The 25,060-nt window shown below is 44.6% G+C and overlaps 1 protein-coding gene across 4 annotated transcripts in view; it reads left to right on the forward strand.

Annotated features, from left to right (window-relative positions):
* The window catches only part of kiaa0586 (KIAA0586 ortholog), a 674,053-nt gene that overhangs the window by 535,073 nt on the left and 113,920 nt on the right, over positions 1 to 25,060 (forward strand). For 3 of the 4 annotated variants that reach the window (XM_086003275.1, XM_086003276.1, XM_086003277.1), the window contains exons 23-25: positions 430 to 614; positions 14,568 to 14,742; positions 22,745 to 22,994. In XM_086003275.1, the coding sequence (XP_085859401.1) occupies positions 430 to 614; positions 14,568 to 14,742; positions 22,745 to 22,994 (610 nt within the window). The remainder of the gene's footprint in view (positions 1 to 429; positions 615 to 14,567; positions 14,743 to 22,744; positions 22,995 to 25,060) is intronic. The other variant, XM_086003278.1, reaches the window with a different exon arrangement.

Consider the following 25,060-nt stretch of genomic DNA (forward strand, 5'->3'; position numbering starts at 1 on the left):
CACACTAACATCCTGCAGCACATTCTGTCACCCTTCTCAGCATTTAACGTTCAGTGTTATCAATTAATATAAATGACCAGAACCTCATTTGGAGCCTGTAAATAGTTTTTGGATCAGTATTTCTTTGAGCGCATTGTATGTTTCTGGGTAAACGGAAACATAACATTTACTCATGATATTTCTGTTATATTAATAGTGCCATATTTGGATTTTTTCCCCCCAGAGATTTAAACACTTTTGAAGGCCAAAAGGGTTAACATGTAAAACTAGCACTGGTGCTTATTAAAGAAGCACTTACTTTCTGCACAGGTTTCTATTATAAAAACAGAAAATGAGATTTATACAACATTACACATGAATATTTGTTCTGTTATGAGAATAGTTTCCAGAGTTAAGAGTGCTGAATGTTATTATTTGCTTCCAAAATAGTTGAAGTTGCTGGCGGAGGAGGCTTCCAGCTATTTGTGGATGCAGGTGTTCCTGTGGACTCTCGGATGGTTCGACAGTTTGTAGATGAAGCTCTTGCCGAGATTATTGCCATCATGTTGGGCCAGCGCCAGAGTGAGAGCAGAACTCCTGTACGAGAACTTCCTCAACGAGAAACACCTTCACCAGTAAGAAGGCATCTTATTCTACAAAAGACTTGGAGCGCTGAGCACTTTTATCTTAAATAATAACATAAGAAATAGGAGCTGGAGTAGGCCATTTGGCCCTTCAAGCCTGTTCCGCCATTCAACAAGATCATGGTTGACCTTCTACCTCAACTCCACTTTCCTGCACTATCCCCATATCCCTTAATTCCCAAAAATGTATCGACCTCTGTCTTGAATATACTCAACGACTGAGCCTCCACAGCTCTCTGGGGTAGAGAATTCCAAAGATTCACAACCCTTTGAGTGAAGAAATTTCTCCTCATCTCAGTCCTAAATGGCTGAGACTGTGACCCCGTGTTCTAGATTCCCCAGCCAGAGGAAACATTTTCTCAGCATTAACCCTGTCCAGTCCCTTAAGAATTTTATATGTTTCAATGAGATCACCTCTCATTCTTCTAAACTCTAGGGAATATAGGCCTAGTCTACTCAATCTCTCATAGGCAATCCCCTCATCCCAGGAACCAGTCTAGTGAACCTTCGTTGCACTCTAGGGCAAGTATGTCTTTCCTTAGGTAAGGAGACCAGAATTGTACACAGTACTCCAGATGTGGCCTCATCAATGCCCTGTATAATTGTAGTAAGACTTCTTTACTCTTATACTCTAATCCCTTTGTAACAAAAGCTAACATACCATTTGCTTTCCTAATTGCTTGCTGTACCTGCATGTTAACTTTCTGTGATTCATGTACAAGGACACCCAGGTCCTTCTGAATGCAAACATTTCCCAGTCTCTCCATTCAAAAAATATTCTGCTTTTTCTCCCTCTACCAAAGTGGATAACTTCACACTTCCCCACATTGTATTCCATTTGCCATGTTCTAGCCCACTCAGTCAACTTGTCTATATCTCTCTGCAGCCTCTTTGCATCCTCCTCACAACTTACTTCCCCACCTAACTTTGTATTATCAGCAAACTTGGATACGTTACACTCGGTCTCTTCATCTAAGTTATTATTATAGATTGTAAATAGCTGAGGCCCAAGCACTGATCCTTGCGGTACCCCACTAGTTACAGCCTGCCAACCCGAAAAAGTGCCGTTTATTCCTACACTTTTTTTCTCTCCATTAACCAATCCTCAATCCATGATAGTATATTACCCCCAATCCCATGAGTCCTAATTTTGTGTAATAACCTCTTGTGTGGCACCTTATCGAATGCTTTTTGGAAATCCAAATACACCACATCCACTGGTTCCCCCTTATCCATCCTATTAGGTACATAGAAACATAGAAGATAGGAGCAGGCCATTTGGCCCCTCGAGCCTGCTCCGCCATTTAATGAGATTATGGCTGATCATCCAAATTCAGTACCCTGTCCCTGCTTTCTCCCCATATCCCTTTAGCCTTAAGAAACATATCTAACTCCACCTTGAATATATTTAATAAGTTGGCCTCAACTGCCTTCTGTGGTAGAGAATTCCACAGGTTCACCACTCTCTGGGTGAAGAAATTCCTCCTCATCTCAGTCCTAAATGGCTTACCCCTTATCCTTAGACTGTGACCCCTGGTTCTGGACTCCCCCGCCATCGGGAACATCCTTCCTGCATCTAGTCTGTCTAGTCCTGTTTGAAACTTATAAAATTCTAAGAGATCCCCTCTCATTCTTCTAAACTCTAGCGAATATAAGCCTAATCGACCCAATCTCTCTTCATACGTCATTCCTGCCATCCCAGGTATCAGTCTGGTGAATCTTCGCTGCACTCCCTCCATGGCAAGAGCATCCTTCCTCAGATAAGGCGACCAAAGCTGCACACAATACTCAAGGTGTGGTCTCACCAAGGCCCTGTACAACTGCAGCAAGACATCCTTGCTCCTGTACTCGAATCCTCTCTATGAAGGCCAACATACCATTTGCCTTTTTAACCGCCTGCTACACCTGCATGCTTACCTTCAGCGACTGGTGCACAAGAACACCCAGGTCTCGTTGCATTTCCCCTTTTCCCCAATCAATTTCCGTTCAGATAATAATCTGTCTTCCTGTTTTTGCCACCAAAGTGGATAACCTTGCATTTATCCACATTATACTGCATCTGCCCAATCACCCAACCTGTCCAAATCATACTGGAGTTTCTCTGCATCCTCCTCACAGCACACACGCCCACCCAGCTTTGTGTCGTCTGCAAACTTGGAGACATTACATCTAGTTCCCTCGTCCAGATCATTAATATATATTGTGAATAGCTGGGGTCCTAGCACCGATCCCTGCGGTACCCCACTAGTCACTGCCTGCCACTCGGAAAAAGACCAGTTTATTCCAACTCTGCTTCCCATCTGCCAACCAGTTCTCTATCCAATTCAGTACCTTACCCCCAATCCCATGTGCTTTAACTTTACATACCAATCTCTTATGCGGGACCTTATCGAAAGCCTTCTGAAAGTCCAAATACACCACATCCACTGGTTCTCCCTTATCTATTCTACCAGTTACATCCTCAAAAAATTCCAGTAGATTAGTCAAGCACGATTTACCTTTTCTAAATCCAGGTTGACTTTGTCCAATCCTGTCACTGTTTTCCAAGTGCTCTGCTATTACAGCTTTTATAATGGACTCTAGCATTTTCCCCACTACCAATGTCAAGCTATAATTCCTCGTTTTCTCTCTACCACCTTTTTTAAATAGTGGGGTTACATTAGCTACCCTCCAATCCATGGGAACTATTCCAGAGTCTATGGAATTTTGGAAGATGACCAGCAATGCATCTACTATTTCTAGGGCCACTTCCTTAAGTACCCTAAGATGTAGATTATCAGGCCCTGGGGATTTATCGGCCTTCAATGCTGTCAATTTCCCTAACACCATTTCCCTACAAATACTGATTTCATTCAATTCCTCCCTCTCATTAGACCCTGTGTTCCCCGACATATCTCGAAGGTTATTTGTGTCCTCCTTTGTGAAGACAGAACCAAAGTATGTATTTAATTGGTTTGCCATTTCTTTGTTCCCCATTATAAATTCCCCTGATTCTGACTGCAAGGGACCTACGCTTGACTTCACCAATCTTTTTCTCTTCACATATCTATAGAAGCTTTTACAGTCAGTTTTTATGTTCCCTGCAAGCTTACTCTCATTCTATTTCCCCCCTCTTAATTAATCCCTTTGTCCTCCTTTGCTGAATCCTAAATTGCTCCCAATCCTCAGGTTTGCTGCTTTTTCTGACCAATTTATATGTCCTCTCCTTGGATCTTATGCTATCCCTAATTTCCCTTGTTAGCCACGGTTGAATCACCTTTTTTGTTTTATTTTTATGCCAAACAGGGATGAACAAATTCTGTAGTTCATCCATGCACTCTTTAAATGTTTGCCATTGCCTATCCACCGTCAACCCTTTAAGTAACGTTCCCCAATCCATCCTAGTCAACTCGCGCCTCATACCATCGTAGTTTCCTTTATTTAAATTCAGGACCCTAGTCTCCAAGTCAGCTACTTCACTCTCCATCTTAATGAAGAATTCTATCATATTGTGATCGCTCCTCCCCAAGGGGCCTCGCACAACAAGATTGCTAATTAATCCTTTCTCATTACATAATACCCAGTCTAAGATGGCCCGATCTCTAGTTGGTTCCTCGACCTATTTGTCCAGGAAACCATCCCGTATACACTCCAGGAATTCCTCCTCCACAGTATTGTTACTAATTTGGTTAGCCCAATCTATATGTAGAAACATAGAAGATAGGAGCAGGAGTAGGCCATTCGACCCTTCGAGCCTGCTCCGCAATTCAATGAGATCATGGCTGATCATTCAAATTCAGTACCCTGCCCCTGCCTTCTCCCCATATCCCTTGATCCCTTTAAAGTCACCCATGATAACTGCTGTGCCCTTATTGCACGCGTCTCTAATTTCCCGTTTAATGCCATCCCCAACCTCAGCATTGCTGTTTGGGGGTCTGTATGCAACTCCCACTAACGTTTTCTGCCCCTTGGTATATCTCAGCCCTACCCATATAGATTCCACATCATCAGAACTAATATCCTTCCTTACTATTGTGTTAATCTCTTTAACCAGCAATGCTACCCCACCTCCTTTTCCTTTTTGCCTGTCCTTCCTGAATATTGAATACCCCTGGATGTTGAATTCCCAGCCTTGGTCACCCTGGAGCCCTGTCTCCGTAATTCCAGTTACATCATATCCGTTTACATCTATTTGCGCAGCTAATTCATCCACCTTATTACAAATGCTCCTTGCATTAAGACACACAGCCTTCAGGCTTGTTTTTTTAACACTTAGTCCTTTTAGAATTATTATTTACTGTAGCCCTGTTTGATTTACACCCTTGATTTCTCTGCCTTCCACTTTTGCTTTTCTCCTCCCTGTCTTTTGTTTCTATCCTTTCTTCCCTTTCCTCTGTCTCCCTGTACAGGTTCCAAACCCCCTGCCATTTTAGTTTAAACCCTCCCCAACAGCACTATCAAACACTCCCCCAGGACATCGGTCCCGGTCCCGCCCAGGTGGAAACCGTCCAGTTTGCACTGGTCCCACCTCCCCCAGAACTGCTTCCAATATCCCAGGAATTTGAATCCCTCCCCCTTGCACCATTCCTCTAGCCACGTATTCATCTGAAATATCCTTCTATTTCTACTCTGACTAGCACATGGCACTGGTAGCAATCCTGAGATTACTACCTTTGAGGTCCTATTTTTTAATTTACCACCTAACTCCCTATATTCAGCTTTTAGGACTGCATACCGTTTTTTACCGATATCGTTGGTACCTATATGCACCACGACAACGGGTTGTTCACCCTCCCCCTCCAGAATGCCCTGCAGCCGCCCCGAGACATCCTTGACCCTTGCACCAGGGAGGCAACATACCATCCTGGAGTCTCGTTTGTGGCCGCAGAAACGCCTATCTGTTCCCCTTACAATAGAATCCCCTATTACTATAGCTCTACCCCTCTTTTTCCTCCCGTCCTGTGCAGCAGAACTACCCATGGTGCCAGGAAGTTGGCTGCTGCTGCCTTCCCCCGATAAGACATCTCCCTCAACAATATCCAAAGTGGTATATCTGTTTGAGAGGGGGATGGCCACAGGGGACCCCTGCACTAGCTGCCTGCGCCTACCACTCCGCCTGGCGGTCACCCATTCCCTTCCTGCCTGTGCAGCCTTTACCTGCGGTGTGACCAACTCCCTAAACGTGCTATCCACGATGTCTTCAGCTTCGCGAATGCTCCAGTATGTATCCATTCGCAGCTCCCGCGCCGCAATGCGGTCTGTCAGTAGCTGCAGCTGGATACACTTCCCACACACATGGTCGTCAGGGACACAGGAAGTGTCCCTGATTTCCCACATAGCGCAGGAGGAGCATGCCACGGGGACGAGCTGTCCTGCCATGACTTACCCTTTAATTAATTTAATTAAATTAAATTAAATCAAATCAATACCACTAATTACACTACAATTAAATGATATACTCAAGGGCCCTTGGTTACTAGCACTCCCCGAAACACAACAGAGACCTTAGAAACTATAACCACAAAAATTAAGACCTTCTAAATTTTATAAACTATTAACCTTAACTGTCAAACTATAGAGTAAGTATCAATACTCACCTGGCCGTACTCACCCAATCAGCTACTTCCTATTGCCCGTGTCACTTTTTGAATCATGACGTGGCTCCGGAATGCTGCTGCCGGTCTGTGAGATTGGTAAGCCTCTGTAAAAACGCCCGCGCAAGTGACTTTAAGTGCTCACTGTACCGCCGCTCTCTGCTCCTCCCGACACTGGCCTCTGCAAAAAAGAAGGTACAACTTCAAAAAACTCCAACAGATTTGTCAAACACGATTTCCCTTTCATAAAACCATGTTGACTCTGCCTAATGAAGTTACTCACGATTTTCTAACTGCCCTGTTACCACGTCCCTAATAATGTTACCATGTCCCTAATATGAGAAAAATATCTGGTACTGAGTCTAAATTCTAATCAAAACACAAATGGTATAGTATGGAAATGGGGAGTGGTATAATCATAGCTGCTCAGCATTTGATTTTTCAACATGTTAACCCTTTGCAATACCTGACTTGCATTGTGCTGGTTCGAAATGTAAGCATTTTGTTGTCTGAACTAAGCTGCAGCATCAGCAGTGGCATGGTTATTACAAAACTATGGCTAAAATTATGCTGGTGTTTGAAAATGAGCATCTACTCCCCCAAGCTATCTGGATAGTTTGATTCAGAAACTGGACATTATTTATGCCGAGTACTAAGCTTAATACAATGCAGGGCTTCTTATTTGTATTATATAACAGGAAAAATACACATTTAGCATTTACTAATGCCTGTTCCACTAGAAATGAGTTTGAAATTACTGTGATTCATTTGCCTAGAATCCTTAAAGGAACAGTAAAATTAAACATTCTTATTGAAAGAATTCCTCTGGGTAAATCCCCTCAAGATCGTTTTGTGAATCTTACTATAATTGCCTCAGGAAAAAATTGAGGTTAAACGTACCTCTGTATTTTTGTTATTCAGTCACAGCAACTGTTTCCATACCTACTATGTGTGTGTCATTCCAGTCTTCCCATACTCTCTTTAAGAGCATTATTGCACTCAAAAATTATATGGTAGTACAGGACATTGAGTGCTGATCCTGGAGTTGAACTGAAATACATTATTAGAACAAAACACTGCTGTACTTTGGCAGTTCTTATGAGCTGCCATGCTCATTAGCATCAGTGGTAAATTTTGTTGAATTTAATTGCAGCCTACAACCATTAGAGAATCTGTACTGCATTTGGATCTGGATCCAGGAGGAGGAAGGACTGTGTTTATAAACCACTGCATAACCGTCTCCTTTTGCTTCTTCCCAGTCTTCAGCTCATGAGATTCAGTTGGGATTTTTTACATAGTCTCACAGGTAGTTTGTGGATTTGATTGGTCAGCTAGTCCCAGACTAATAGCATGTTAAAAGTACGCTTCTGTAGACCGTATAACTGATCATCAAGAGATGTTTTAATATATTTATCAGGTGCATGTTTACAATTAAAAATAATGGGCTGAAAGTTCAGGTGTTTATCGCCACTCGTTACCGCCATGAAATGGCAAAAAAATGGCGGCTGGTGCTCTTCCACCAGCTGGTGGTGGGTCCCGCGGTGGCCGCCATTTTGCGAGGGCTGGTAGCGCTGCCGATAAACACAATTGCTGGTGGAATTAAAATTAACCAGATTGTGACGTCAGTTAGTGTGCAATGCTCACTTGATGCTCGATCAGCAGCATTGGATTTCGCTGTTCAACTTACCGGCACGCCTAAACAACGGCAGGCAGAGCAAGTGTTCAACAGCTGGAAGGAGGCTTCAGCAGTGATATTTAAAGGGATCATCAGCAACCAGTTGCACCTGACATGGTTGTGCAGTTTGACTGGCTCTGTGCTACTTTCTGCAACTCCACCAGCTTTATTAACTTCTTTCAAGTTTCTACGGAAACAGGGAGTGTTGTTGCAAGGGCAGAACACCTTCATTATTTTTTAAAGGCTTTTGCTCACAGTCATGGGGGCTATACTGGCATTCGACCTTGCGCTCCAGGATCTTCGGCAGAGGACCGGAGGCAGCGAGGAAGATGGGGACATGCACGCAGAGGGAGGAGGAGGAGGAGAGCCAGGATGACTCTCAACAGGAGGCCTTACCCACCTAGGGCCTTTCAACAGCACTTCTCCTACCTCCACTTAAGCAAGGAGCAGTGTATTAGGAGACTACACTTTACCAAGGAGGTGGTCACCGAACTCTGCCACCTCCTGCAACCAGACCTCCAGCCTCAGACCAGGGCAAACACAGCTCTCCCAGTGGCAGTCAAGGTCACCGTGGCCCTCAATTTCTTCACCAGTGGATCCTTCCAGTCTGCAGCAGGAGACATAGCTAACATCTCACAGTTCACTGTCCATCGCTGCATCCGGGAGGTCACTGAGGCACTCTACACCAGGATAAGGGACTACGGTGTCTTCTCTCTCAGCAAAGAGAAGCAGGACAAGCGCGCATGTGGCTTTGCCAGACTAGTGGGCTTCCCCATGGTGCAGGGCGCCATTGACTGCACACATGTGGCTTTGCCAGACTAGTGGGCTTCCCCATGGTGCAGGGCGCCATTGACTGCACACATGTGGCTTTGCGGACGCCACATAACAATCCTGAGATATTCCATAACCACAAAGGCTACCTCTCATTTAGTGTGCAGGTGGTGTGCGACCACGCAAAGCGATTCCTTGTCAATGTCCGCTATCCTGGCAGCAGCCATGATGCCTTCATCCTGCATCAGTCTGAAGTGCCAGCAATCTTCCAGCCACCACAGTAAACTCGAGGGTGGCTGCTCGGAGACCAGGGCTATCCGCTCTTCACCTGGCTCATGACTCCCCTCCACAACCCCAACACTCGTGCCCAGCACTCTCATAATGAGAGCCATCCTTCCACCAGGAACATCATTGAGCAGACCAAGGGATACTGAAGCAATGGTTCTGCTCCCTTGACCGCTCGGGAGGAACTCTCCGGTACTCGCTGGAGTGGGTGTCCCATTTCATGGTGGTCTGCTGCATGCTTCACAACTTGGTCATCATGAGGACACAGCCCATTCCATCAGAGATTGCGCCACCACCTCAGGATGAGGACGAGGGAGGGAGGAGGAGGCGGAAAAGAGGACGAGGAGGGAGGGAGGAGACAGGCAGCCAATCATTCGTCCGGACGGGCTCTCCATGAACAGCTCATAAGATGCTGATTCAGTGATTGAAACCCCAGATCCCCGTTGCTCACCACATCCACATCATACTAGCCCTGTCTCACGGAATATCACAGCATTCTCCTGGGCACAACACTGAAATGAGAGACACCACAAAAGATTCCAAACAAAATTAATACATTTATCACAAATACATTCACATATTTACATGAAAAATATTAGCTAATCACTCTTGTGCAATCCCTTAGTGCCTGGCTTTCGTGTGGTTTTACTAATCTAGTGCTCCCCCAGTGGCTGCAGCACGGCTGGTGGAAGGCTGCTGAGTTTCCATGCAGGAGACTTCAGATGGCCTTGCAGGACGACTCGAGCAGTTCTGGCCCTAGAAGGCCCGACTGTAGACTGCGCCACCTCGGTATGGGTGGCAGCAGTCTGGGATGGCTGTCTGACGAACAGCGACAAGGGCAATGGCGGAGTGGCAGAGGTGTGAACAGGAATATTGTCATCTTGAGAGAGGACAGCAGGGTCCTGCTCCACTGACCCACTGCCACTCCCCTGGGGCGGCGCCTCAGCATTCCTACCGATCTGTTGGAGCACAGATTGCTGGCCTGCTGCGACACCCTGAAAGCCCCGGTCGACGGTGGTAAACCCATCCATGATAGCAGCAGTCAGAGCTTGGGTGGCTTCAAGCTGAGACTGTATGAGAGCAGTCTGAGCTTCCACTGCAGCACTAAGACGTTGCATCGCTTCCGCCTGTGCTGCAATGGAAGCTGCGACATCGCTCATCATGCGCACCATCACGTTTAGGTTGCCACCGTCTCTTTGGGAGTGTACCATCATTTCCAGGCTGGAAATCCTGGGCTCCATGCTCTGCGCAGAGCCCCGTGCAATGTTGCCGGCGGATTCATCCACGCTTCTTGACATTGCCGAGATGCTCTCTGGCAGCCTTGCCATTGCACCCATCAATTCGGTTTTCCTGCCCATCACTTTTCTGCCAACGGCCTCCCCATCGAGGTCCTCATCTGAGTCCTGTGCAGCAGAATTTGCTCGCTAACTCACCCCTCCAGGGAGCTGGCCCTGAGCTCCCCTCCCCGCCTTGCTGAAGCCCATTCATGCCCGGTGCCTCACCCTGTGCATATCCCACTTCCACACTAGCCTCTGAAGTTCGCGTAGTGGCAGTTTCTGAGCTGGTGTCTGCGAGCGAGAGATGCAGTGGTGCGGTGTCTTCTTCCTCCTCTTCTCCCCCCTCGCTCTCTTGGATGACATCGGGGACAGGCTGCTCAGGTGCATGTTGATTATCTGAACGCAGAAAGGTACAAGAGTTGGGATATGGTGAGGGGAGGGAGGACGCCAGAAATGCATGCATACAGCATGAGTAGCTTGAAAGTGAGAAAAGATTGTGGGCTGAGGGGGAAGTGGATGCGAGAAGAAGGATTGGGAATAAACATACTGTTACTGTCCCCAAGGGGTTGAACCTCACCGGTTGCCACGGCCTTACTATGTGCCGCCAAATTATCTGGAGTACTCGCTCCTCCAGCTGGCTGAAGTTCTGGGTGTCAGACTGGCCCCCGCCTGTCTCCTGCTGCTCCCGGTGATTATTTGGCAGCTTGGCCTGCAAGAGAAAGAGAAGTGTGTGAGTGTGTGTAGTGCAATGTGTTTGGATGATGTGCCTGCCATAGTTGACTAGCTGTCAGTGTGTGCAAAGTGTGAGATGTGGGTGTTAGTGTTGCAGCAGTGATAAGTGTGTGAGGGTGAAGTGAAGCTATGATTGTGAGGTGTGAGTGGTGATTGCTAGAGATTGTTGGTAGGTGAGTGCTGGGGGTGTGGTGCATTGAGCAGTGTGCACGGCTTGTGCTGCAGATGGTGGTATGCGGCATTTGCTGAAACTTTCGCTCAACTCAACCACCCATATGAGATCATTAAACTTCTTCCTGCACTGGATGGCGGACCTGGGGACCACAGTGCTGGCCATCACCCGATCCGCTATCTCCTGCCACATGGTACGGGATGTATAGGGCAAGGGCTTCCTGCCATTTTGCAGGTAGAGGACAGTCCCCCTCCTCTTCACTGCCACTGCGAGTGCCTCCAGAGCTTTATCGGTGAACCTCCGAGCTCCCTTCCCTGGTGCAACAGCCTGCCATCTTGATGTGTACACAATTCTTGCTTGTCCTTGAGCTTCTCCTTCAGGTTGTTGGGGCAGCTGCAAACCCAACTGCCCTGCCAATGAGGTGCTGCAGCATCAATGCACCTCCTCTTTCAGTAGTGGAAAAGCCTGTGCCAAACATGACTGGGAATTAGACTGGCCCCGATATTGGTCCACCTGTTGAGCGTTAAGCCAATGAGCAGCAGTTTTAGCGCTGAAACCATGACTATAATCATGTTGATGAAGCGTGAGCATGAATTTTGCGTGCTACCTAGATCATTTTCAGGTGGCGCAGCTTAACATCGTTTGGTCTTAACACTGCCCATTTTGTGGCTATATCCAATTTCTAGGCCAATGTTTTTTTAAGAAAAGTCCTGCACCTTAATTACTTTCTCTATTTGCTCAATTCATGACCGTATAGTGTGGCTACTACTCGTTGCCTCGGGGAAACCAATTGACCTCCACTTGGCACTTCCCCGATAACCCAGCTGTGATTGAGAATGTGCCATGAGGAGAATTGTGACCTTACCACTCCATGCTGCAATATATTGGATAGATGATAGGCCAGCACACTCGGTAACCTAAAACCTAATTTATTTAGAAATGAATCATATTGTTTTCAGCCATTAAATGTTGGAAATTGCATGAAGTGGTTAGAATATATTATTTAAAATGGCCAGACTCAATTTTCACAAAGGTGGAGTAGACTACTTTATTAAAGACTTGTCACTGGCAGCTTCTGACATTTCTGTTATGAGTTTAAATCATATCTGAGTTGTAGACCAGAGAACTTGACAGTTGCATGAACTTTTTATCATGAAGTCAAGCAAATTGCAGGCAATGCCTTGTTTTTTTAAATAAAAATTCCGAGTACAATCTGATCATCTTTAATTGGTTTGGGTACATTTTCTTTCTAAAAATAGCACTCTGATACTAATGGACAAAAGATTTATGTAACTGAAACCTGAAATATTTTAACCTATAATTATTTTGTCATCTTTCTGCTACCTGTTCAATATCTTGGTCACTGAAGACCTAAGACTGAAGCTCTAATATTGCACAACTCAAAATGCAGTAGTGCAGTGATTAATTAGTATGTTTTGTGATTAACCTGTATTCCTTGAAACATATAGTAGTATACTTCTTCCGTGGCTTGAATATTTAACGTTCGGGGTCACAGATTTGGCATGACCTAATTCATAAACCGGGTGTAAATTTCTGATTCTCCTTATCTAAGACCAAGGGGGAAAAATTCAGTGGCACCCCATTTGGGGCGCTAACTTCGTAGCACTCTGAAAAAGTTAGCGTCCCTGTGCCATAAATTCAGTGGTAACGCCCCAAGCAGGAGGTGGGGCATTACTGGAAGCACTCCCCCTCCTTCCTGGGGCGCTACAAGTGAATATCGCGATGCTACTTGCAATAGCACCACGCGCGTCGGCACATAGCGCCACGGTATTACAGGCCTCCCTCCCCTGATTAAAGGGGAGGGCCCTAAACGCTGCGCACACCGGGCCCCTGCTGGACCTCCGGGGAGCAGGGTGCCGGGAAAACAGCCGGGCACTCAAGAAGTGCCAGGTCGAGCAATTGCGGCCGGCACCCCAAATAAAAAAGGGGAAGGGGGCAGGTGCTGGCAGGTGGCCAAAAAGAAAATGGCCGCCAACACCTGCCCTCGAACTTACGCCGCCGTGGCTGCAAAAACGCCACCCTGACCCTGTTGGACATATCATCCGGCGATAGGTCAGGGGGCGCAACTGAAGTTTGCGGCCGGGGCACGAGCTGGGCGCTGCGCATGGCGATGATGTAATTGCCGGAGGCGCAACGCCGTGGAGTGCAGCCGGCTACTGCCGCCGCTAACCTCCCGCTAAATTTTGCGGGAGGCATTAGCAGCACCGCGCCCGGGCGCTAGGGGCATTGCGCCCAGGGCGCTAACGCGAGGCACAAAGCAACCCAGTTTTCCCCCCCAAAGATTTTTTGAGTATTTTCCTTGTTAGATACACGTTTATTTCTTTATGAGGTTAGTTTTTAATTATTTGCAAAGGTATTTTGTTTGTTTTGCAAAATGTGATTTTTGGAAGGGCTCCCTAATGATTCAATGGGTAAATATATCCAATGGTATTATACTGAACCGCACACAACCAGATGTTTGATCCTCGGTCTGTGCTGAGTTATCAGATCTTAGTCAGGGTGGCAATGGCATGCAAAATGGGCTTCAATATCCCCAGGCTATGGGGAGAAAGAAACCAACCAGGGTGTCCACTTCTATTTGGGTTCAGCTGTGATGTTCCCCCAACAACCGAAAAAATTACCAACACTCTCTGGGACCATACATGAAGAATGGCTGTTTGGAAGAGGCACTGGAGGGCTGTTGCCATCTCCAAAATATCCCAGCATGAATCATCACCTTCAGGACAGGAAGGCAGGAATATAAAATTAGAAGAGAAAAAAATACCCTTCGCACTATTTGTTTACTAGTAAGTTTTTAGGTTGAATGAACCCCTTTACAGATTACAGAGTAAACAGTCTTGCTTGTGTTATATAAAGGCAGTTATGAATATTAGGCATTATTTCTCAATTATATTCCTTATCCTTCTACAGAATTAAAATATATGTGAATCACCAAAAACTCTGTAAATGTAATTAAAAAAGCATCATTTTTAAATAGTGAAATGTGAAAATGTATATTATTAATAATTTATGCATTGATTAAAGTAATTGGTCGGAGGTTTAGAGGGGATTTGAGGAGAAATGTTTTCACCCAGAGGGTGGTGGGGGTCTGGAACTCACTGCCTGAAAGGGTGGTAGAGGCAGAGACCCTCCTCACATTTAAAAGTACTTGGATATGCACTTGAAGTGCCATAACATACAAGGCTACGGACCAATGCTGGAAAGTGGGATTAGGGTGGATAGCTCTTTGTCGGCAGGCACGGACAAGATGGGCCGAATGGCCTCCTTCTGTGCTGTAAATTTCTATGATTCTATGCTTAAGGAAATAGTAGTCAGGATCTCGGCTCTCCAAACACTCTGCTGGCTAATAATTTGCTTTGTGTTGGAGGTTTCTGGTTATGTTCACACCAACTCTTTGTCCATGTATCTAATTCCTTTGATATTTTACTGTTCTTGCAGATGATGTTGATCCCAACACCAGATACAACCCCACGACACACTCCATCACCTCCTGCTAGAGGTCCATCTCTGATCCAAACACCAGATATCACACCCCAAGATTCTGTAGCTGTGTCAGAAGAGAAAGAATCAGAGTCTGAACCAGAATTAGAACCTTCGTTGAAGTCATCGCCAGGTGTGTAGCAACTACTTTCCTGTAAATAATGGCTGAGGTGTGTTCCATAGGGTGTAAGATAATGTAGAATGCTCTTGGTGTCAAAACACACAACATAGAAACATAGAAGATAGGAGCAGGAGTAGGCCATTCGGCCCCTCGAGCCTGCTCCGCCATTCAATGAGATCATGGCTGATCATCCAAATTCAGTACCCTGTTCCTGCCTTCTCTCCATATCCCTTGATCCCTTTAGCCTTAAGAAATATATCCAACTCCTTCTTGAATATATTTAATGAATTGGCCTCTACTGCCTCCTTTGGTAGAGAATTCCACAGGTTCACCACTCTCTGTGTGAAGAAATTCCTCCTCATCTCTGTCCTAAATGGCTTACCCCTTATAAGTTTCAATGAGATCCCCTCTCATTCTTCTAAACTCCAGCGAGTACAAGCCCAATCGACCCAATCTCTCCTCATACGTCATTCCTGCCATCCCAGGTATCAGCCTGGTGAATATTCGCTGCACTCCTTCCATGGCAAGAACATCCTTCCTCAGATAAGGCGACCAAAACTGCACACAATACTCAAGGTGTGGTCTCACCAAGGCCCTGTACAACTGCAGCAAGACATCCTTGTTCCTGTACTCAAACCCTCTCGCTACGAAGGCCAACATACCATTTGCCTTCTTAACCGCCTGCTGTACCTGCATGCTTACTTTCAGTGACTGGTGCACAAGGACGCCCAGGTCTCGTTGCACTTCCCCTTCTCCCAATCTATTGCCATTCAGATAATCTGCCTTCCTGTTTTTGGCACCAAAGTGGATAACCTCACATTTATCCACGTTATATTGCATCTGCCATGCTTCTGCCCAATCACCCAACCTGTCCAAATCATACTGGAGTTTCTCGGCATCCTCCTCACAGCACACACGCCCACCCAGCTTTGTGTCGTCTGCAAACTTGGAGATATTAAATCTAGTTCCCACGTCCAGATCATTAATATATATTGGGCCAGTAATTCCGGTCCCAACGCGTGAGTACGGACGGTGTACTCACGCGTGGGCCCGTTGGAAGTGCCGGATTCCAGCATGCACAGCGCATGCGCGGGAAACCGGCATTTCCCCTCCATCGAACTAAGGGGTTAAGAGGTCCAACGCGTGCGCGCAGGACTCTGCGCGCACGCGTTGAACTTCCTTCGTTTAGACAGGTTTGCGCGTGTGCAAGGGACTGAACTTTTTGGAAATGAAAAAAGGAGGCGTAAGCAGTGGATTCTTGAAGGTAAGTGGTCTAATATTTAAAATTGTTACATTTTTTCCACAGCTTCATTGTTTTTAAGGAATTTACAGTAAGGTAAGTTTATTTTTAGACCCGAATTCGTGAAAAAAAATTCAAATTTTTTTTTAAATTAATTGTTTTAAATAGTTTTTTTAAAGTTATTTGTAGTTTATTTAATTATTGGGATGTTTTTTTTTAATTTTAATTAAAGTTAAAGTAGTCTTTTGGGCGCCTGTACTTTTCATGAGTTTGACAGTCTTTACTATCAAACTCATAAATGAGTTTCCCCTCCCCTGATTGGCTGCAGAGTGCTCACCTGATCCCAGCTGGCACATCGCACTAACTACGCCGCTGGATCAGGTAAGCACATCGCGCCGACATCGGAACCGGGCCATCTACAGGAAATGCAAGCAGGCCCGGGCTTCAGATGTCGGCGCGCAGTGTGAGTGCAGATCGGGGGCTTGCATGCGCGGCAAGCACCCGATCCTAATTTCAGGCCCATTGTGAATAGCTGGGGTCCAAGGACCGATCCCTGCGGTACCCCACTAGTCACTGCCTGCCACTCGGAAAAAGAGCCGTTTATTCCAACCCTTTGCTTTCTGTCTGCCAACCAGTTCTCTATCCAAGTCAGTACCTTGCCCCCAATCCCATGTGCCTTAACTTTACACGCTAATCTCTTATGCGGGACCTTATCGAAAGCCTTTTGAAAATCCAAATACACCACATCCACTGGTTTTCCCTTATCTATTTTACCAGTTACATCCTCAAAAAATTCCAGTAGATTAGTCAAGCACGATTTACCTATTGTAAATCCATGTTGACTTTGTCCGATCCGGTCACTTTTTTCCAAGTGCTCTGCTATTACATCCTTTATAATGGACTCTAGCATTTTCCCCACTACTGATGTCAGGCTTACCGGTCTGTAATTCCCCGTTTTCTCTCTACCACCCTTTTTGAACAGTGGGGTACAACAAGGCTTCAATTTATTTGGACATTAGAACAAATTCCAGCACACATTTTATTATATAAAAGATACAGAATCACAGAAACCCCACAGTGCAGATAGAGGCCATTTTGGCCCATCGAGCCTGCACCGACACATATCCCACCCTATCCCCGTAACCCCTACACCAACACATATCCCACCCTATCCCCGTAACCCCACGTATTTAATCCCCCTAACACTAAGGGTCAATTTATCATAGCCAATCAACCTAACCCGCACATCTTTTGGACTTGAACAATTGTTGTGATAATTATTGGATAATAAGGCCTTGTTGTGTCATTCTACTGTCTCTTAGTGCCACTGTTAAGTCTCCTTTTATATATTCCCCAGCATTGTGAAGGCACAATTTCCTATATGACAAGAGATTTTTCAAAAACTGGTTTTCCTGAAACTAATGATCTGTAACAGGAAGATAATTTTTTATGAGAAAAGAATACGCTGACCCTGAAATTCCACTGGGATCCCACTGTAATTCTGATGGGAGACTGACGGAACCTGCAGGGAAACAGTACAAATGACCATTAGTGCCATCTACCTGAGGGTTTCCCCATATCTCCTGCCAGAGTTACAACATATTCATACATGTTGAGAAATGGAATCAAATCAGATTGTTGAAACAAATTGGGTTAGACTGACATTACATTCAGCGTAAAGAAAAGCTGATGCATGAGCTTTGATTACCAATCTGATTACATTTCTCAACATTTATTCAAATCAGGACACACTTAATACAACATAAGTTTTAACGCACAAAGATACTATTAGGTTCAACATTCTTGTTCATTTTTGATCATCAACCCCACCTGCCTGCTTTTTCATACAAATTATTCCAACAAGGGGTAGAGGGCAATTTCTAACAGATGTGGTCTTAAGGATGTGCAAGATTGATTTATTTTTCCTTCTGCCTCTCAGAAAGTGACCAGCCGCTTTGATTCTTGCTTGTCCTTAATTGTCCAACTTAGACATCATTGTGGGGTTGAAGTGTCCTAGCACTTCATGACAAAGCTTTTAGAACAGCCAAACCACAGTAATGCAAGCCATAGGGAATTTTGTTTGTGGACATAAAAGGGTTAACAGAGAAGAGTAGAAAGTGTTTCTCAAAAATATGTTTATAACATTTATACCAATCGCATCTTTCCTGAGCCATTCTCATTTGGGTGCATTCTAATGAGTACAGGAACAAATGTTATAAACCTCTTGTAAACCATAGAGGCATAGAATACACATGCAAGGAGATGATGCTGAACTTGTATAAGACTCTAGTTAGGCTGCAGTTGAAGATTGGTTGCAGTTTTGGGCATCCCATCAAAGGAAGGATATAAAAGCAATGGAAAATGACCAGCATAGATTCACTTGGATGTTACAGTTATGATAGGAGACTTGAGAATTTAGGGTTTTTTCACTGGGGCTGAGATGGTTAAGGGATGACCTGATAGTAGTGTTACATTCTTTCCACATGTCCACAAGATGATAAAAAAAAAGAGAGCACAATTTTAAGGTAAACACAAAAAGAATTCGAGAGGCGGTTAGAAAATAATTACTTACACAGAGGGTGGTAAGAATGTGGAATTCTCCAACACAAACCATTGGTGAAGCAGAGCCCATTAATTCTTTTAAAAAGGCTTCAATAAAGAGGAACATTAAAAGGTATGGCAAATGAACAGGAGAGTGGGATTAGTCTGTGTGTGGCTCTTCTGGAGAAAATCACTGGTGTAGACTTGGGCTGAATGACACATGTCTGTACTGTTACATTTTATGAGTCTGTGCAGTAGAATTAAATTTAATTGAAGGCAGGCTTTCTAGAAACATAGAAAAATAGGAGCAGGAGTAGGCCATTCAGCCCTTCGAGCCTGCTCTGCCATTCAATATGATCATGGCTGATCCTCTATCTCAATACCATATTTCCGCTCTCTCCCCATACCCCTTGATGCCTTTTGTGTCTAGAAATCTATCTATCTCCTTCTTAAATATATTCAGTGACTTGGCCTCCACAGCCTTCTGTGGTAGAGAATTCCACAGGTTCACCACCCTCCGAGTGAAGAAATTTCTCCTCATCTCAGTCCTAAATATCCTACCCCGTATCCTGAGACTGTGACCCCTCGTTCTAGACCCCCCAGCCAGGGGAAACATCCTCCCTGCATCCAGTCTGTCTAGCCCTGTCAGAATTTTATACGTTTCAATGAGATCCCCTCTCATTCTGCTAAACTCTAGTGAATACAGGCCTAGTCGACCCAATCTCTCCTCACACGACAGTCCTGCCATCCCAGGAATCAGTTTGGTGAACCTTCGCTGCACTCCCTCTATGGCAAGTATATCCTTTCTTAGGTAAGGAGACCAAAACTGCACACAGTACTCCAGGTGTGGTCTCACCAAGGCGCTGTACAACTATAGTAAGACATCCTTGCTCTTGTACTCAAATCCTCTTGCAATGAAGGCCAACACACCATTTGCTTTCCTAACTGCTTGCTGCACCTGCATGTTTGCTTTCAGTGACTGGTGTACAAGGACACCCAGATCCCTTTATACATCAGCATTTCCCAATCTTTCACCATTTAAATAATACTCTACCTTTCTGTTTTCCCTACCGAAGTGGATAACTTCACATTTATCCACGTTATACTGCATCTGCCATGTATTTGCCCACTCACTCAACTTGCCTAAACTGCCTTGAAGCCTCTTTGCATCCTCCTCACAATTCACAATCCCACCTAGTTTCGTGTCGTCAGCAAACTTGGAAATATTACATTTGGTTCCCTCATCCAAATCATTGATATATATTGTGAATAGCTGGGGCCCAAGCACTGATCCCTGCGGTACCCCATCAGTCACCGCCTGCCACCCCGAAAAAGACCCATTTATTCCTACTCTCTGTTTCCTGTCTGTTAACCAATTTTCAATCCATGCCAGTATATTACCCCCAATCCCATGTGCTTTAATTTTGCACACTAACCTCTTATGTGGGACTTTATCAAAGGCCTTCTGAAAATCCAAATACACCACATCCACTGGTTTTCCCTTATCTATTCTACCAGTTACATCCTCAAAAAACTCCAGTAGGTTTGTCAAACACGATTTCCCTTTCATAAATCCATGTTGACTTTGTCTAATCCCGTTGATATTTTCTAAGTGTCCTGTTATCACATCCTTTATAATAGACTCTAGCATTTTCCCTACTACTGATGTTAGGCTAACCGGTCTGTAGTTCCCTGTTTTCTCTCTCCCTCCTTTTTTAAATAGTGGGGTTACATTTGACACCCTCCAATCTGCAGGAACTGTTCCATAAGCTATAGAATTTTGGAAGATGACAACCAATGCATCCACTATTTCCATGGCTACCTCTTTTAGTACTCTGGGATGCAGATTATCAGGCCCTGGGGATTTATCAGCTTTCAGTCTCATTAATTTCTCCAGCACTATTTTTTTACTAATACTAATTTCCTTTAATTCTTCCTTCTCACTAGACCCTTGGTTTCCTAGCATTTCTGGGAAGTTATTTGTGTCCTCTACCATGAAGACAGAACCAAAGTATTTGTTTAATTGCTCTGCCATTTCCTTGTTCCCCATGATAAATTCTCCTGTTTCTGACTGTAAGGGACCTACATTTGTCTTCACTAATCTTTTTCTTTTTACATACTTGTAGAAACTTTTACAATCCACTTTTATGTTCCTTGCAAGTTTACTCTCAAACTCTATTTTTTTCCCCTCTTAATCAATCTCTTGGTCCTTTTTTGCTGAACTCTAAACTGCTCCCAATCCTCAGGCTTGCTACTTTTTCTGGCAACTTTATATGACTCCTCTTTGGATCTAATACTATCCTTAATTTCTTTTGTTAGCCATGGTTGGGCCACTTTTCCTTTTGTGTTTTTGCGCCAGAAAGGAATGTATAACTGTTGCAATTCATGCATTCATTCCTTAAATGTTAACCATTGCCTTTCCACCGTCATGCCTTTTAATGAAGCTCCCCAATCTATCATGGCCAACTCACTCCTCATACCATCGTAGTTTCCTTTGTTTAGATTTAGGACCCTAGTTTTGGATTGGACTTCTTCACTTTCCATTTTAACGAAGAATTCTATCATGTTACGGTCACTCTTCCCTAAAGAACCCTGCACAACAAGATTATTAATTAACCCCTTCTCATTGCACAATACTCCATCTAGGATAGCCTGTTCCCCAGTTGGCTCCTCAATGTACTGGTCTAAAAAAAATCTCGTACACACTCCAGGAATTCATCCTCCACAGTATTATTGCGAATTTGGTTTGGCCAGTCTATATGAAGATTAAAGTCACCCATGATTACTGTAGTACCCTTGTTACATGCATCTCTAATTTCCTGTTTGATGCCATCCTCTACATTACCACTACAGTTTGGAGGCCTATAGACAGCTCCCACCAATGTTTTCTGCCCCTTGCTGCTTCTTAGCTCCACCCAGACTGATTCTGCATCTTGATTTTCTGAGCCAATATCCTTTCTCACTATTGCTCTGATTTCATCCTTTACTAACAAGGCCACCCCACCTCCTTTACCTTTTCACCTGTCCTTCCTAAATATCGAATATCCTTGGATATTCAGCTCCCAGCCTTGGTCACCCTGCAGCCATGTCTCCGTGATCGCAGTTATATCGTATCCGTTAACATCTATTTGTGCTGTTAATTCATCTGCCTTATTACCTTATTTCTAGTTTTTGAATATAACAACAAAAATTTTATACACCCGATATTTTAATTTAGGTATTGGGGAGGGGGTTATCTGGTAGCATAGTGCGTTCGTATGGTAACTACCTACTCCATCAAATAGAGGAGTGAGCATTCACACCAGTAGGCTCCACTCGTGCTCCCCTCTCCAGCAAGCTTTTGAGTTCAGCTGACCTGTCATGGAAGCACCAGGTTGAGTAAAGGTGCTTCAAAGGAAAAAAGGGGAGAGATCGTGGGTCATTCTCTCATTGAGAGAGAGGCAGAAACATGAGAGCAAGGCCAGCTATCCTCCCTCTACTAGCGAAGTAAGTAAATAATTTCAAAATAGAGATTTAAAAAATTGGAGGGGATGGAGGTGTTCCTTCTGCAGGTTCTGGGAGTCTCCTTTTGTAAAGCAATCTCTAACAGATTTTTAAAGACCTTAAGACTAATGAAGGAGCAATGTGATTGGTAGTCATTCTAATAGAATAGAAAAATCCAAATGGATGTAGGTTAAGCTAGTGGGCAGATCAATGGCATCAGTTTTGGGCACTCCATTTTAGGAAGGATAATACTGGCCTTGGGAAAAAGTTCAGTGACAATTCACCAGCATGATACCAGGGTAAGGGGACTTAACTATGATGAGAAACTGGGTTAACATGAGTTGTATTCCCGAGAGATGAGGAGGTTAAAGGGTGATCTGACTGATGTGTTAATGAAGGGAATTGAAAAGCTGGATAGGGAATGACTCTTCCCTCTAGTAGGGTAATCAGAAAAAAGGGGACATTATCTTAAATTTAGAACAAAATCAGTTAAAAGTGAATCCTGGGAAAAAAATTCACAAAAGCAATTATGAGAATGTGGAAAGCATTGCCTCAGAAGACCATAGAGGCAGAGTTAATTAAGGTATTTAAATATGATAGATACTTGTGAAAAATTTGGATTAAAAAAAATTGAAGAGCAAGTATGGCTAATAAAATGGCAAAGCAGGCTCAATGGTTCAAATGTTTTATCCCTGTTCCTATACTCCTATATTGTGACTTATAATAAATAACTCAAATTTTTTAACTCAGTCATAGATACTGTAGGACTGGAGCCTCCAAGAAAAACGAGTCCTGTTGGTACTCCTGCTATCACACCGACTCCTACACCTTCAAGAGTGTCAACACCATCACCAGTAACAGAACCCATCTCTGAGAAGATTAAGAGTACAAGCTCAGTGCCTTCGCAACAACTTCCAAACCCTTGGGGAGATGCAGAGCTCCCTCTGGAGGAAGAAAATCCCAGCTCAGTACAGGAAGCAGCACCACTGCCAAGAGCTATGTAAGTGATCAGTTACAAGGTGAAAATGTTATGGCCCGGAATTTGTGGTCAGCGGTGAAGCAAAAGTGTTTGCCGCTGCCCACAAAGATCTCATGATCTCTTGCGCGAGAAGTTTGCCTTTTTCAATGTTCAAGTGATTTCAGCGCTCTATAGTGGGAATTCCCTAGTGTGATGCTGCTGTGACGTCAACAAGCTGTCTAAGCAGCTTGAACCTTGCAGAATTCTCAGACATGGAAGCAGGAAATGAGAAGCTGCTTTTATCCAGACTTTTAAAACATGTTGCAGAGAGTAAAACAAAGCTTGGGGCTCTCACATGGGGATAAAGTAGAATCTGAAATATCCTGAACAAACTTTAAAAAAAAACTTTTCTTTAAAGTTTCTTAAAAATTGTAATTTTTGCCATAATAGAGAAATTTGACACTCTACAAAGTTAAAATTAGTTTTTCTGGGCCATAACGTTTGTTTAGCCGTCAATCCACTGTTACACCTAATCCAACAAGGCTTAACATTTCAGGTTGTGGAGATGCCAGAGTTGGACTGGGGTGGACAAATGTAAGAGGTCACACAACACCAGGTTATAGTCCAACAGCTTTATTTGAAATCACAAGCTTTCGCCTGACGAAGGAGCAGCGCTCCGAAAGCTTGTGATTGCAAATAAAGCTGTTGGACTATAACCTGGTGTTGTGTGACTTCTTACATTTAACATTTCAGGGATATTTAACAGCGAAAGTACCATGGAAAAACCCAAGTTTTCATCAGTTTCACTGTTTTCACTCATTACAAAGGTATTAAGGGATATGGGCCAAAGGTGGGTATATGGAGTTAGATCGCAGATCAGCTATGATCTCATTGAATGGCGGAACAGGCTCGAGGGGCTGAATGGTCCACTCCTGTTCCTATGTACACTGATTACTGGCTATGGGGGGGTGGGTGACAGTGCAGCCAGTGTCGGAGCAGTGAATGACTGACTGCAACTTCAGGATTTTTATGTTTAGATGCACATACATTACACCCTGAAGTTGCGGTCAGTTTCAGAACGGTGTTGGTTCGCCATTATTACCCACAGCAAATTCCGGCCCAATGTCAGCGATCTGCAGTTTCTAATACACTTAATCAGTATCTCAAATCTTGTATGTAAGCATGAGAGCAACAAACTACTGGACCTTCATAAAAATGACTACCAGTATGCTCCAAGGGGAGGTCAGAATTCAAAAGTGACATCACAGCCAAGCTGGTAGGTGATTGGCTGGTTGGTGAGTACTTTTCCTTCCCTTTTAAACCTTTATAAGTTGGTAAGTTCAATTAAATAGAGGTGTGATATTCATCATTAGAATCGGGGCAGAGGGTATTTAAAAATAATATTAATAAATTTAATTAATTACATAGAATGGGAGAGCAGGTGATGTGTTACTGCTGCAATATGTGGGAGCTGGTGGACACCATTGATGTTCACAGTGATCACATTTGCAGTAAGTGCTGGCTGCTCGAGGAACTCCGGCTCCGTGTTGATGAGCTGGAGTCCGAGCTTCAAACACTGCGACACATCAGGGAGGGGGAGAGTTACCTGGACTGTGTTCCAGGAAGTAGTCACACCAATTAGATTAACTAATTCAGATGTAGTCCGTGGTCAGGGACAGGAGGGTGTGACTATGAGTGAGGCAGGTACGGGGATCCAGGAGGTAGTGTTGGAGGAGCCGCAGCCCTTGCTCTTGTCCAACAGGTTCGAAGCTCTTACTCCCTGTGGGGACGGGAACGAGGACTGCAGGGAGGATGAGCAACCTGGCCACAGCACTGTGGAACGAGGGGCCATTCAAGTGGGGGGAGTAAAAAGAAATGTTGTAGTGGTAGGGGATAGTATCATTAGGGGGATAGATAGGGTTCTTTGCAGCCGAGAGCGAGAGTCCCGAAGGCTGTGTTGCCTGCCCGGTGCCAGGGTTAAGGACATCTCCTCTGGGCTGGTGAGAAACTTGGAGTGGGAGGGGGAGGATCCAGTTGTCGTGGTCCATGTTGGTACCAACGACATAGATAGGACAAGGAAAGAGGTTCTGCTGAGGGAGTATGAGCAG

This window comes from Somniosus microcephalus, chromosome 12, assembly GCF_052327205.1.
Source record: "Somniosus microcephalus isolate GS21.2 chromosome 12, FLI_Smic_1.0, whole genome shotgun sequence".
Lineage (NCBI taxonomy): Eukaryota > Metazoa > Chordata > Chondrichthyes > Squaliformes > Somniosidae > Somniosus > Somniosus microcephalus.